The sequence below is a fragment of the Pteronotus mesoamericanus genome, unplaced genomic scaffold, assembly GCF_021234165.1.
Source record: "Pteronotus mesoamericanus isolate MK-2021 breed Mesoamerican mustached bat unplaced genomic scaffold, CSHL_Meso_final scaffold_167, whole genome shotgun sequence".
NCBI classification, from domain to species: domain Eukaryota; kingdom Metazoa; phylum Chordata; class Mammalia; order Chiroptera; family Mormoopidae; genus Pteronotus; species Pteronotus mesoamericanus.
In genome coordinates, this window is record NW_026555308.1 from 12,141,253 (window position 1) to 12,156,637 (window position 15,385).

The window sequence follows — 15,385 nt, forward strand, 5'->3', positions numbered from 1 at the left end:
GTGAATTGGGCCTGCAAATCAAAAGGTCGCGGGTTCGATTCCTGGTTAGGGTTCATGCCTGGATTGCCGGCCAGGTCCCCGGTAGAGGGCGCGCGAGAGGCAACTGATAGATACTTCTCTCACGTATGGATAATTCCCTCTCTACCTCCCTCCCCTGCCCTTTAAAGTGAATAAATAAAATCTTTTTTAAAAAGTGGCGTGCGTTTATTATTCACAATACATTCCTGTGGTGCACCACAGTTTCCCAACTCAGACTTGCTCAAAGTTACAACGAGATGTGGTAGAGCCGTTTGTGAACCGAGGCGGTTAGCCCCCGGACCTCGCACTCAAGCCAGGTTACCTGATCTGGGTTCTGCGCTATAGCTCTAGGAGCAAAGACTCTTCTATTAGGCTCAGCTCCCCTACCTTTACTTCCACGCTTGCAGGACTACATTTCCCAGCGCCCCTTCCGGAGGAGGCGGGCCACAGTCCTTGAGTTTAGGCTACACTTCCCATGGGGCCTTGCGGCCCCACCCTAGGTTTCCTCAACCCCTTGGGGCTGCGTGGTCTTCTCGGACTCCACTTCCCGTCGGCCCTCGCGGCGGGGCGGGGCGGGGCGGGGCGGAGCGACCCCGGGGCAGGGCCGGCGGGCAGCCCGCGGCTGGGGAGGCCACCGCCTCCCTGGGCCTGCCGGGGTGGCCGGCTCCGCGATGCCGCTGCTGGTGGAGGGGCGGCGAGTTCGGCTGCCGCAGTCTGCCGGGGACCTCGTCCGAGCCCACCCACTTCTGGAGGTGAGCAGGGCCCGGGCGGGGGGCTTCGAGCGGCCCGAGCCCTCCACACCACACCGCCACCACCGGCTCTTCCCCGAAACAGACTTCAAACTTGGCGCAGCTGAGGTGCTGGCGGCACATCCGGAGCCCGGGCCGCTGGCAGTCAACTTTCTGCCTTCGCTGGAGGCATCTGTGGAGCTTTTACCTTATTTGGACCTTAGAGGGCATCTACCGAGGCCCTTTTTTTCCAGAGGAAGGGCGAGGGCCCAGAGAGGCTAGGTGACCTGCCCAGGGTTGCACAGCACTGCGGCTGGCGGACACCCCAGGGCGTCCTGTTCCCAAACCGGGCGGTCCCAACCCCCAATCCGGACTTGGCCCCTTTGGGCAAATCTGAGCAGCCGCCCGTGTTCACTAGCACTCGCAGGGATCTCCACCCCTTGTGGACGCTGCATCGTTTTGGGGTCCTCAGAAAGCAGGCGGTTATTCCGGGTTGGACTTGAGACAGCATTTGGGCAGGGGTATCCTGGCGGGTCCCCGGCCCTTCTCCCTCCTCCCCCGGGGCATAGGGCTCCGGTTAATTTTAGGCAGAAGAAAGGGCCCTGCTTTTCCACTGCTGGGCCGAATTGAGGACCACGCCCAGATGGCAGGGTTTTGTTTTGTTTTCCTGCTTTTGTCCTCAAAATAGATCTCTGAACCCTCAGCCCATGCTTATGCAGAAACGGTTTGGAAGGGGGTTTTTAGTGTAAGGAAAAAAATATATAGGGGAGCAAACCTCCTACTTGTTCCACTTCTAGTTAACGGGGAATCAGTTAACTGACTTCAGTGATACTTACTGAGCCTCTCATATATGTTGGGCACCGTCCTGTGTTCACCTCTATACCTACTCTCAGGGCATATACAGTCTAGTTGGGGGATGGGAGATGTTTTTAATCACAGAATCATTAAAATATCATAAACTGGTAAGTGCCATAAAGCAGTAATGCCCCTTTTCAGTCTTGAGAGGTGAAGTGCAGAAACTCGATCTGGTCTGTAGGCTTAAGGGAGGTATTCCTGAAGTTTCCTGTCTAAAATTGCATAGATTGTAATTATTTTGTCTGCATACTAGTTTCATTGATCCCCCTTGATGGTCCCTCAGAATGTAAGCTTCTTGAAGGCAGGTAGAGTTTTTGTATCCTCAGACGGTAGGACAATGGAAGATGAGGCTGGAAATGAATATGCACTCTGTAAATATTTGTTACACAAATGAGTGAACAAAATGACCCCAAGGGTCAGGAGTTGTTACTGACTTGAAAAGAGGACAGCTCAGTGATTCTAAACTTTGCATTTCTAGTAATAGTTGTCAACACATTCTTAGTACTTACCAGACACTAGGCATTGTGCTAAGCACTTTCCTTGTACTGTGTCACTGTCCCACCATTAACTAGTGAAGTCAGCAGTGGGACTCGCCAAGGGAAAAAAATGCCAGCTGCCGGAAAAACTAGGTGACACCTCATTTTTAATGTCTGTTTGAAAATTTCTGCAAGAGAAATTGAGAAGATCAGTGACCATGGCAGTCCCCTATGTGTAGAGGGAGGGGGGATGTGGTGATGTATCATGGTGACTGGCCCGTCTTGAAGCGGGGTTTGGCTTATTTAGACTGACGTGGCCTAGAAAGGCTGTGTAGTGGGGACCAATTCACATTACAGGAAGATGGAGGAGGGAAGGTCACTCTTGTTTGCAGTAGTCTAAGGGAAGGAGGATGGAGGGATGAGAGATTTGAAAAGGGGAAAAAAGGGGAGGGCTTTCTAGCTGGGCAAGCTCAACAGCTGCGATGGGCAGGAGGGGGAGGGACCTGAGGGCAGGTGAACTAGCCCGTTTCCTTGGCACAGAGAGGGTAAGAAGGAGAAGAGTGAAGATAAGCCAGAGAGATAGGTCTTACCTGGATTAGAGGGGATTGGATGGACCTTTCAACTAATAAGCAGTGGGGGGAAATGAAAGGTTTAACTTTTTCTATAACAAGTAGTGTGTCCTCTTTATTAAAAAAAAAAAAAAAGAAAAAATATAAATGTCAAAAAGAAAAAGTAATCTATGACCACAACTATTGTTCACATTTTTGTAAATATCCTTACAGAGTTTTCCTTTGTATACGATACACTTTAAAAAACGATTCCCTGGCTGGTGTAGTTCAGTGGATTGAGAGCCTGTCTGTGAACCAAAGGGGCGCAGGTTCAATTCCTATTGTGCCTGGGTTGTGGGTCAGGTCCCCAGTAGGAGGTGCCTGAGAGTCAACCACACATTGATGTTTCTATCCCTCTCTTTCTACCTCCCTCCCCCTCTCTCTGAAAATAAATAAATCTTTTTTTTAAATCTTTATTAAAAAATAAAAATGAGAGTATACTATGTTTTATGATTTATTTTTCATGTAAAAATGTGTTGTAAGTATGCAGTGCCAGCAGTTACAAACCTGTTCCTGCCTAAGCCTAGCATAGAATAATGGTAACAGTAATGCAGTGGGCCTTGCTGATCGCCACTGTCTATGAATTAGGTGCTATTGCTACTTCCATTTTAAGGTGATGACTGTGAGGCACAGCGGGGTTGAGTATGTTGCCACGGTCCCACATCCTGTTAAGTGCTGTAGCCCTGGCAGTCTGTCTTTGTCTCTCTAGCTGCACTGCTCAATGTGGTCACCACCAGCCATGTGTGGCTGTTTACATTTAAATTCATTAAAATTAAATAAACTTTAAAAATCAGTTCCTCAACTGAACTAACCACATTTCAAGTGCTCAGCAGCCACGTGTAACTACTGTATGAGACAGCGCAGATACACATTGTTGCCATCACTACAGAAAGTTCCTTTGGGTGGTGCTGTCGAAAGTCTTTGCTCTTAACCAGTCACTGGATGCTCAGTAACCAGTCCTGCAAGGTCTTTTAAATGGTTCCATAGAATTCCACAATGTGAATGCAAAAAAGTAGTGTTCCTACTTTTTTCTTAAAAAGATTTTATTTATTTTCAGAGAGAGGGGAAGGGAGGGAGATAAAGAGGGAAACATTGATGTGAGGGAGACAAAGCCATTTCTGGCCCCTCTTATGTGCCTGGACTGGGGGAGAACCCGGAAACTCAGGCATGTACCCTGATGGGGACTCATACTGGCGAGATTTTGTGTTGTGAACGATGCCCAACCGGGCCACACTGGTTAAAGCTGCTCCTACTTTTAACCATGTGAAATACTTATAATCTTTTACTATTGTGAACATTCACAGAGCTAAATATTTATAAACCCTGTAATTACTCCTACAAGTGAAGTTGCTGGGCTCAGAAAGTCCTTTTTTGAGCAGAAAAGTGATGTAACGAAGTCCATGTTTTGAGGCAGTTATGTTGGCAGCCTTCGAGGAGGATAGCGTGGGCAAGGGAGACCTTCGGGGTCAAAGAAATGGGTAGGGAATGGTGACAGTCACTCTCAACAAATCTGCTGCTTTCATTTAATCCTCACACAACCTAGGGAGTGGCCAGCATCATCCCATTTCCCAGAGGAGGAGATGGAAGCACAGAAGGTCAGGAGCGTGCCTGAGGTCACTCAGTGAAAGGCAGGGCACTCCAAGGCCAGTGTTGTCTTGCTCTCTGTCTTCATGTAAGTTCTGTGGCAGGAATTGAGATGCGACCATGAAGGACTGAAATAAGGTAGGACAAGTGGGGAAAAAGGCTATTTTGAGAGCTGTACCTGTTAATAATAATTTCTTACACAGCACCATGCCTTGCAGTTCACAAAGCAGTTTTATACCTGCTCTCCTGTTTTTGAAGGAAGAACCAACAGAATATAGCAGCAGGGGTAAGGGGTCTGCGATCATCCTTGAAGGTACAGCTAAGTGATTGGCTAACATAGGGGGCAGCAAACTACAGCCACAGGCCAAATCCTGTTTGTGGATAGCTCGGGGGCCAAGAATAGTTTTCACATTTTTAATGGAGAAAAATAAAAAATAATAATATTTTGTGACATGTGAAGTTATATGCAATTCAGATTTTGTTGTCTCCCACAAATAAAGTTTTTGGGGACACAGCCAGCTATTTCCGTACATGTGGGCAGTACTGCTTTCATGCTAGAATGCACAGTCTGCAAAGCCCAAAATATTAACTAGCTGGCCCTTTTCAGAAAAGCGTTTGCTGTCCCCTGGGTTAAGAGAACCTATTCCATTGAATAGGGATTGGGAAATGAGGGTGAGGGGTAGCACAGAAAGACCAAGGGAAAAGAGATTTTTTTCTTCCAGTGAATTTTAGTGTCCAGAGAATATAAAAATTTGAGGAAGCTGGGGCTGTTTATTTCAGAAAGGATGTGAGTTTATAAGGTAGGACTGGCTGTGGGTTTTCCCAGAGAACCTTTTTTATTTCTTAAAATGGAAGACTGATGCAACATACCATTTTTGCCTTGTGACGTTCTCCTAGTAGTCCATGCTTCTTTTCCTTGGGGACCATTAGGAGCTATGTCAAAAAAGACCTCATTTTGATTTTGGGTGGGAAAGTGATAATCATTTCTCACAAGTAGCTTTGCTTTTGGGGAGTAGCCCGGCTATGAAAATGAATGGTAAAAATTTGCCTTTATTCCCTCCCTGACACTCTTCCCAAAAGAACAAAGCAAAGGTATGTATTAAAGGAATGATGAAAAGGAAACTCTGAATTCTCTTTTGTTATTTTGAATTTAGGTGAGGGGGAAAGTGGTATGAACATGAAAGCGTTCTCCTATAAGGAGTGTTGTGCGTTTCAGAACAATCGGCCACAGTTATCTCTCATCGACTTCTACAGCAGGCGGAACTTCCAAGCCAATCTAATTCTTCACTGTAGCCTACTTAATTCTCAATTCCTTTCTTAAATCAAGGGCTGGTCTCGTTCTAATTGCTGCTTTGCTTCCAATTAATGGAAGTGCATTAAAACACTGTATAACTCATCAAGTGGATCATTGTGCTTTTTTAATATCTATTTTAGTAAATACTAACCTAAATTCACACCAATCATGAGATATGGCAAGAAACCTGTTTAAGACTATAAAAATATTCTCCAGTTAGACAATACATGCATACTCTGTATTACACATCTGGGTAAGAATTTGTTCATTTAGTTTATTTATTGCAAGTAAGAAGGAAATTATGATATTTAGGGTTGTATCAATTTGACATTTTTGAAAAAAATGTGTAATTCAGTTTTCATTCAAGGATTTAACCGCCTGAATTTTTCTCCCAGGTTTACTGCCTAAGAATTTATACAAATGTTCAATTAGACAAAATGTTGACACCTAATATTTATTACTTTCATAGATTTGCTCCTTTTTGATTTTCTACTTAATAATAATGTAACTACATCATAGAAGATTTAAAGACTAGAGAAAAGACCCCAGTTAAATTAACTTGTGTTTGCCCTGTTTTAACATAACCATGCTCATGCTGGTGAATTTCCTTCCAGTGTTTTTCCCTTGGTGTAGCAACATTTTAGCATGGTTGTATTAATGGCATGTTTATAGCTTTAAATTTTTTTATACTTTTTAATCTTGCTTTTAAGTGTACATTTCAAAACTAGTTTCCCATAGTCTTCCTTTTACATGACCATGCAGTTAGTACTTGTGAGTTAGTTCTGCACAATTTACTTACCTGTCCTATTGCTGCTCCCAGCTTTTATTCATTCTAAATAATACAGGGATTTTAGATCATTTCCTCACTACAGATTTACAGAATGGGAGTACCAGATTAGAGGATAGGGAAGGTCTTAACCCCTCTACCTTTAAAGAAAGGGAGGAAGGGATGTGGTTTCTGAGCCACTGACCCACTAGGCCATATAATCTGAATCTCTTTATGGTTGTAAAGCCATGAAGAGCCTCATAGTCTTTAGTAAAGAATTGTGGGAAAGGATTTTTGCATTTCATTCCATAGGCACTAAAATCTTGTTTTATAGGTTAAAAAGGAACAGAACTTTTTTTTCTTTGCATTGTTCCACATGATAGTTACTGCTACCTTTTTATTTTAGCCTTTCTGTCAAATAATACACATACTTCAGACCTACAAGTGTGTGTTTCCCATTTAGGGCACACTTTGGCTCTCTCCACCTCTCTAGTTACTCAATTCTCACTAATTTCCATCACTATTTTATTTTTTTTTTTAATTAAACAGGAAAGAGCCAGACTTCTCAGAGGTCAGTCTGTTCAACAAGTGGGACCCCAGGGCCTTCTGTATGTTCAGCAAAGAGAGCTTGCAGTGACCTCCCCAAAGGATGGTAGGTTAGGAAGCAGTGAATTGGGCATTATCCCAAAAGGCTATTGGATATTTTATTTTATTTCTTTTTTAAACAGGCTCCATCTCCATTCTGGGTTCTGATGATGCCACCACTTGTCACATTGTGGTCCTGAGGCACACAGGTATGGCAAGAGAGATGAAAGGAAATCATTACTTAAACTGACCCAACATTTGGGACCATTCATTTCTTGATTTGAGTGTCCTGGTGTCCTGAGACCTGACCCCGCTTACCTTTTCTCTGGTCTGCATGGTGTCTCCCTGTCGCCCTGGTCAGAACGGGTTGGCTGGGCAGCACAGGTTCTGCTTTTTCTTACAGGATGTCCAAAGATGAGGCGGTCCGAGTGGACAGGAGTAGACTTGGCTCGCCTACTGATTCTCATCGGGAATAACATGAGTCCTTTCACCCTTTGTTCTTCAGGTAATGGGGCTACCTGCCTGACACACTGTGATGGAACCGACACCAAAGCTGAGGTCCCCTTGATCATGAACTCCATAAAATCCTTTTCCGATCACACTCAATGTGGAAGGTGAGCTTCACACTGCTCTACTTTGTGATATGAGGAACTTTGCACCCTTGTGTAGAGGAAGTAGCTATGGGAGCTGTTACAGGAACACAGAATGTCACTATCACAGTGGCTGTCTTGTTCCCTTGGAACAGAGCTTGGCCCAGCATGGCCTCTTGTCAGTAGTTGTTGAGTGAATGAATGGGTGATGGGTACAGGCAAGGAAACAGTGCTGAATTGGAAATGAAAGGGGTGACCTTGCACCTGTAGTTTTATTCTCTGTGATATATTTTTAAATGTTCATATGTTAGACATTGTTTTTGTCACTCCCCAGATATGGTAATTCTTCATTCATTCATTCCTTCAGCAATTATTTATTGAAAGCTTTCTATGAGCAAGAACTTGTGATAGGTGCCAAGGACATAGTGGTGGACAGAGTACACCAGACCTGCCTCCACAGTGTTCATATTGTAAAGCAAGGAGCCATTCGGTAAGCAAAGTAGAATATTAAATGGTGGACAGGATCATGGAGAAAAACAAGGCAGGAAAGAAATGGAGGGTGGCTGGTGGGCTAGGGGGTATTGTTTTAAGTGTCAGAGTATCAGTGGTTTCATCATGGAGTCCTTACACGACCTGATGTCTGACCTGGCTGTGCATCACAGCATCTAACCCTTTCCCTGGTTACAGGAAGTGTCACCACCTCCATTTCACAGGTCTGACCTGTGCTCACACCCCAGGCCCCTCTTCTTTCTCTCTCATTAGGCAGACTTCGTAGGCTTTGCTCTCATTTTACTTGAAATCTAAGGTAGCCATTGAATGAACTAGTTCATTCATGTACAAGTTCTTAGAATCCCAGAAATTAAAAAAAAAAGAAGAAGCCTCTCAGCGTTTCACTAGTACAACACAGACCAATTTTTAAATTTAATCCTACTTCTGCCTGTGTTGGTGACACAGGCTGGGCCAGCTTCATGGACGTGCGACCTGTGCAGTTGCTGAACGGCCTTTTCATTTTGCAATGGGCCCCACTGATTACATAGTGGGGCCTGGCCGGAGGCCCAGCTCCCTGATTCTTGGAACGCAGTTGTGAGATAACCCTGGTCTGTTCATGGAACTAATTTGGTCACTCTGAAAGGTTTGCTGCAACTACGATTCAGAAGGCAAACCTGTAGCTCCGTGTCCAGCAAAGCCATGGTGACGACTGCTCCTCTTCCTTTAAATGTCTGTCATGAGGACACTTGATGCTTCACCCTGTGCGTGCTCACTTAGGGATTCCAGTCATTCTTCACATCTGTGTGAAATAGAGCCGTACTTTCCAAAGGCACTAGCCCCAAGGTTGTTACAGACTGTGGACAGGTAGTTAATAGACAGGTTTAGCATGGGAAACACAGGGCTAAACAAAGTTAGTTTGGTTTTTTCCAACCATTGGACTTCTTAGGGTGTTTCGTTGCTAGTGTGTATTGTGACTCCTAGGGAGAGGTTATAGGAGGCAAGGTTTCCCAAACTTATTTAACTCTAAGAACACTTTTTTTCTCTCTCATGCGGCTTTCAGGGGAACGTGGTAGATAAGCTTCTGCTTTAGACAGAGACCCAATTTCCTTCTCTGTGGGATGGAGATGACCATTCCTCTCTCCAGGGGAGGTGGGCGTTAGAGGAGACAGCACCATGGAAGGCCCACTTCAGTCCCTGAGAACCCAGAGAACTGTCTATAGTCAGCATTAAGTTGTCTTTCCTCCCACTCTTCCACCCCAGTTCCTCTTAGGCGAAGACATTAAAGAGGTTTTTGGAGGTATCCTGCTTTGGGTGGGTAAATAGTGTGATAGAGTGATATTCTTCCAGAGCAGAGTTCCTCACTTAATGCGTGGAGGCGGCATCATATTTGTGATAAGATATAAAGCCACTCAGCCATCTGGGTTCCTGGACAGGGTCCCTGGAAGCTTGCCTAGCCTAGGCAGCCTCACCATTTACCCCAGAGAGCCACACAGCTGTCCTGTGTGTGTGTCATGGCACAAACAAGGCCCTCAAGTGCTGCCGTAGAGTGAGGGAAGCTGAGAACTACCATTCAAAGCAAAACCGTTGCACACTGTGGCTGCGTTGTGCTGGCTTCTGACCACCGTCCCATCTCTTTGCCAGGCTGGAGATGCACCTCGTGGGCGGCTTCAGTGATGAAAGACAATTGTCACAAAAACTTACTCATCAGCTTCTTAGTAAGTTCACTGTTTTCCCCCCAAATTTGATAAAAATTTGTACCCATTTTTGCTTGAATGAGTCCATTGTGGACACAGCTCAAGAGGGGCACACCCTTCTGGAGTGACAAACTGCTCAGCTTGGAATCTTCCATAAAGACTGACCTGCAGAGAGCTAAATTCTTAGGGGCTAACTGGATGAGGATTAGAATTCTGTAAAAACAGAACCACCCTCCAGGCAGAAGTGTCCATTTTAATCTGAAGAAAATGAAGACACTGAGCATACCATTTTCCCCCTATTCAATGAGCAAGTATTTTTTAAGAAGCATATTGTTCTGTGTTAATTAACTGTGAGGCAGTGAGGTAACATGTTCGCACAGTACCAGAATATACATCGGTACAACCTGTTGTGAAAGCAGTTTGGCATTACGGTGAAGTCTTACCAACGTTCACATCCTTTGATCCAGTAATTCCTCTTCTGGGAATCTATTCTAAGAAAATAATCTGAAATGTGCACTGAATTTATGCCCAAAGACAGGCAGTAGAACATATACAGCAGGAAATTATCTAATGTTCATTAGTAGAGGAATAATTATGTAGCTGTTATAAAATAGTACTTATGAAGAGGTTTGAATTCCATGGGAAAATATATATACACATTTACCAAATAATTGGGATATAAAATTGTCTACATGCTTTGAGCTTAGCTGTGCATAGGAAAGTATGGAATACACAGCATACTAACTGGAATTATGGGCATTAAAAATCCATACACTTCTACCACTGAAAGCCCATTTTTCTCCTGTATTTCCATATAATCTCCTGTATTTTCCAAATTTTGGCAGTGATCAAATTTTTTATGAGTCAGATAATCAGAAAAAGTTACTTAGGAAGAGAAAAATCTTGAGTTAGTTTATCCCCCCAAGCCTCTCAGAATGGAGAGGAACGGAAAGCCTTGGCCACAGTCTCCTTCGGGCTTAAGGCTAGGAGCATGGCTGTCGCGTGGCATATAGGGATCCGTGGTGTCAGTTCACCGGATCTGGCCTCTGATGGACAGACCAGGTTATGGCTGAAACGGTGGAAGAACAGATGGCTCAGCTGGCTTCATCCTTCCATCTCTTTTTTGACTTGCTCAGGATATGTTCTGCTAATTAAAGGAACTTTTCTGACATGCAGTTTTAAAATTCTAATTGTAGGTGAATTTGACAGACAAGAAGATGACATTCACTTAGTGACATTATGTGTGACAGGTAAGTCCTGCCATCTTTTCCAAAACTGTGGATTTCAGGAACGTTTTGCCCTTGCCCTTAAAGCAGGACCTAGCATCAGTACCTCAGTCCTAGAAGACACAATTTGTTGATGCTTTGCTGACATTTGTTCTGGCTTTTTCCATCTGCTGGATTGGCCTTCCCCTCCTTCCCAATGTCGAAATCCTGCTCAGTCTCAGTTGAGATGCTGACCCACTTTAGTGCAACCCATCTTTCCTTCCTTGGGATTTTCAGAAGCCTCCTCTGTATTCCTGGGCAGGAGAAGGGACCACCCCCAGGCAGGAGCTGCTGCCTTGTATGGCAGACAGCTGAGCCCGTAGATGGCTGGGAGGCGCTAACTCTGCAAGTGGCACTTTGTTCAGTATAAACCTGAGTGCTTCTGGGACTCAGCAAGGAAGCAGGAAAGCCATCGCTTTCATTGTCTGTTTTTCTCCCTTTTGCAGTGAGGGCTCCTGCTTGGCCTCTATTTTACAAAATGAAAGCAGCTGTTCCGTATTTCTTAAAAATTGGATCTTAAAAAAATGTTTTTTATTTGTTAGAATTAAACGACCGGGAAGAAAACGAAAACCACTTTCCAATAATTTATGGCATTGGTAAGTAGTGTGTTTATTTGAGAGGTGGAGGCTGGCCACATGTTGACAAGGCAGGCTCTAGTTAGAGGCCGATTCTGTGAACTAGTGAGCCCCCTGATGTCAGTTATGTCACAGCCTTAGCTTCCTGTTTGTTGGGGGACCTTGGGCAAGTAGCTTACCTTCTCTAAGCATTATCTACAGAAGGGAGAAAATGTCCACATCTCAAGACTGGGAGGAGAAAGCCAGGTAGCACATACATAGCATGGACAGTGCCCGCAGTAAGGGAGTGTTAGTGGCACTGTGCTCACCTGAGGTGGCCAACTGTGTTCTCTCCAGCCAGGGCTCCAAGGGCTGGAGTGGGGCATAATAATTTTGTTACACGTAGGGAGCCAAGTAGGGTTTTGATTGAGAACAAAGATCGTACACAAAGGAAAGTATAGCTATCAGATTAGGGAAAATCCAGAAACGGGCCCTCCTGTGACGGCCACTAAGACTCCCAAGGATATAGATGAAATTGGCTCATTTGCAGAGGGCTTCTACCATAGTAGTAGTTTATGTATTTAGCTGGGCAGTGGGTAAACAGATGTGCGTTATTTTATTCATTATAATTTTCTATATGTCTAAAATGGGTAGTAAAAGTTAGTATACAAACAAAACACTGAACTTGGCCACGATCACCCCCAGCCACTTGCAGACAGACACATTTGGTCACGGGGCTGACCAGGAAGGCCTTGCCACACACCTGTCTGAGATGGAGTGCCTTCTCCCCGGGGCCGGCTCTTGGCCTGGAACAGTCTTACTGAACCTAGTTCAGCTCAGGCCTCAGCGAGAGTGAGATGCTTGGGTAAAAAACTGCATTTTCCCTCCCAGGAATGGGAAAGCTATAGGCACTTACAAATAATTTTGTTCCATTTCCACTCTATTCTCTTTCTGAAAGAGACTTATCCATATTCTGTTATATATGGTGGGAGATCTGTAGGCTTGTGCAAACTTTCCATGTTTGTCTTTTGCCAACTCAGAGTCATCCTGTTGTCCCTCACAGCTGTCAACATTAAAACTGCAGAGATATACAGAGCCTCCTTCCAAGATCGTGGTCCGGAGGAGGAGCTGCGTGCTGCACGAGCTTTAACAGGAGGACCAGTGAGTCTGGAATCATCTTTATGTTAGGGGATAAGGAAAAAAAAGGGTATCAAAATGCAAAGCCTTATAGACCTTAGAAATGAAAATTTCGTGTCACCTTCTTTAAAGCTGCAAATTAATTAGGAACTGCCACACACACATATACACATTCTCTATCTCTGTCTCTGTTTCTCTCTGAATGCTTTTAGGTTATAAGCTCAAGACCCCACTTCTCTGCCTTAAAGATGTAAAGGAGGGTAATGTGTACCCCCAGCACCCAATCCAAACAGAACGGGCCCCTTTTGCTTTCTAAGAACTACCTACAAAGAAAGAGCCAGGAAGGGGGAAGGAGAGGTTTCTCCCCTCCATCTTGGATCATACACACCTTTGGACCAAGTCACTAAAAAGCAACCTGCTGGAACAAATTGATCAAAAGACTGATCAAATCAACTTAAAAGTCTAATTGCCTTAGTTTGTTTTTTAATTAAATAACATTTTAATTTTAAAAGTTAGAAAACTAAAAACCTAAGACTGACATGCCATTTGAGGAATGGGTGAAAAAAAATCCTTCAAAAATGCATAAAGTGTGAAAGAAAATCACATTCAGAGCACCCAAAAGAGTTCTGCTCATTCATGAAATACTGATTTTCCCACTGGAAAATAATGTTTGGATTCAGAGTGACCGGTTCTGCCAATCCTTTAACATTTTTAGGGTCCCTTTTAATAATTCCTCAAGTACCATAATAGCCTTGATTTAGCTAGTATTCAAAATCTATTTCATTCAGTCTCAGTAATCCAAATTGAACATGCTGGTTAAGCTGAGAACGACCATGGACATATTTGAGAATTCAGAGAATTGATCATTTGGCAAATTAGCATTTTTACAGATCATTTTTCCTTTCTTTTGATGAGGCAACAGGCATTGTGTAAGTTGCAAGGTAACTTAGCTGCTTGGGCATAAATAATGAGGCAGTGTTTTGTGTAGCAACAAGGAACGTGGACTTCAGTCAGATACACCTGGGTTTGAGGCCCAGCTCTGACGCTTACTGGAAATGTGGCTGTGGCTGTGTGCCCTGTTTCTCTGAGCCTCAGGCTTTCAACCAGAATGGGAAGAATGCCATCTTCCTGCAGGATTGTTGTCAAGACTAAACAAAATATATTACCCACAAAGTGCAGTACCAGACAGTTGGAAGTATTCAGTAAGTAGCAGCTTTTGTTATTAGGAGACAAAATTGTAAAGCTTATCATTCAGATAAATGCCTTAACTGCTGGACTACACTGGAACCTGCTTTGATGGTAGGGTTTGAGAAGCTGATGGCATTCCTTAAATTCTACCCTTGAAATGTTCTTTTTTAGATGATCAGTATTTATGATGCAAAGACAGAACAACTTCGTATAGGACCGTATTCCTGGATGCCATTTCCACATGTGGATTTCTGGTTGCAGCAAGATGATAAGCAAATACTAGAGGTGAGAATTTACAGGTTGGGCAAATCTTAACTCTTTGGACCCTGGTCTCCTCATCTGTAAGAAAACAAAGAGTTTAGACTAAATAATAGCTGCTTTTGATAGTATTTATTTTTAGGAGGCCACTGACAGGCCCCACTTCTCTATCAACTGGGGATAAGTAATGCCTTGGACAGACACTTGCATAGATAAGGCAGTAAGCAACCAACTACCTTTTTTTCTCATTAACCTGTACATCGCAGTTCTTAGGTAATTTTATAATGTACATATATTTATATAATGGTCAGAGAACATCCTGATTAATGTTTAAGGAACACAAGGATATTTTATTCAACATCTTTATCAAAGTAGGGAACAGAGAGAGGTTATTTTCTCATGTCTCAAATCTTGTTTTTCCAGAACCTTTCCACTTCACCTCTGGCTGAGCCCCCCCACTTTGTTGAACATATTAGGTCTACCTTGATGTTTTTAAAAAAATATCCATCTCCAACAAATACACTATTTCCTGGAAATAAAGCTCTCCTCTACAAAAAAAATGAAGATGGCTTATGGGAAAAGATCTCTTCTCCAGGAAGCTAAAAATAGGAATTACCAAAGAAAGCAACTTTTTGGAATGACAGAGACCATTGGTGGGGGTTGGACAGAATGTGAATTTGGAATCTACATCCATTGAGTCTTAGTGTCATTCAAATGACTTTCAAAATAAAATCTTATTTTGGCAAAGGCATTTGTTTAAGTTTACTTTTTGCTTTGCTAAAAAGTGGACATCCAGCTTTTCCTGTTTGGTTAGTAGTAAGGGGCAGAGCAGAAGCCACCTACCTCACTAATCGATGACAGCTATTTCAGTGGCTTAGGTAAGTATTTCTAATGCTATAAAATTAGTGAATAAAGAAAAAATTGTAATTTGCTTTAAAAACAGTATTTAAGATGCAGTAAAGTTCAGTGAGAATTTATACATATCACAGAGGGTATTTTTGGGGCCCCAAAATATTTTAGAAGCATCGAATCCACAACTAATATAGATATACTTCTAGATGAATGAGATGAAAGGTTTGGAAAGACAAGCGGGGTTTGATCTCACTGTTTTGCTATATAATTATCTCTAAAACAGATAGTTTTCCCATGAGACTAAATTTAATCTGAGTGTTACACAAAACCACTGATAAATCTGCTTTTTTAGATATAAGGTCATTAAAATGCCCAAATTGTGATTCTGATGCAAATTTTAAGAAATCTTTATTTTTCTGAAGTTGCTATCTATCCTAAAGGAAG

General features: G+C 43.4%; 1 protein-coding gene across 3 annotated transcripts; it reads left to right on the forward strand.

The window, feature by feature from the left end:
* Positions 1-608: 608 nt before the first annotated feature.
* On the forward strand, positions 609-14,885 carry NTAN1 (N-terminal asparagine amidase). 3 transcript variants are annotated; one of them, XM_054589612.1, is made up of 10 exons: positions 609-770; positions 6,879-6,981; positions 7,058-7,123; positions 7,420-7,528; positions 9,635-9,708; positions 10,884-10,937; positions 11,495-11,548; positions 12,570-12,667; positions 14,003-14,116; positions 14,513-14,885. In XM_054589612.1, exons 1-10 carry the CDS (start codon positions 690-692, stop codon positions 14,690-14,692), a joined length of 933 nt encoding a protein of 310 aa, XP_054445587.1. In that variant the 5' UTR covers positions 609-689; the 3' UTR covers positions 14,693-14,885. The 3 variants fall into 3 exon arrangements, with proteins under 3 accessions (XP_054445587.1, XP_054445588.1, XP_054445589.1); XM_054589613.1 differs by lacking the exon at positions 6,879-6,981 and having other exon boundaries at positions 618-770; positions 14,513-14,872; XM_054589614.1 differs by lacking the exons at positions 6,879-6,981; positions 7,058-7,123 and having other exon boundaries at positions 675-770; positions 14,513-14,874.
* Positions 14,886-15,385: the final 500 nt, after the last annotated feature.

Bases quoted from the DNA above. Each gene is read 5' to 3' on its own strand.
- NTAN1 (XM_054589612.1), top strand. From the start codon at position 690: ATGCCGCTGCTGGTGGAGGGGCGGCGAGTTCGGCTGCCGCAGTCTGCC. The intron at 7,124-7,419 runs GTATGGCAAGAG...TTTGTTCTTCAG, and splicing joins TGTGGTCCTGAGGCACACAG to GTAATGGGGCTACCTGCCTG. The intron at 11,549-12,569 runs GTAAGTAGTGTG...TGTCCCTCACAG, and splicing joins TCCAATAATTTATGGCATTG to CTGTCAACATTAAAACTGCA.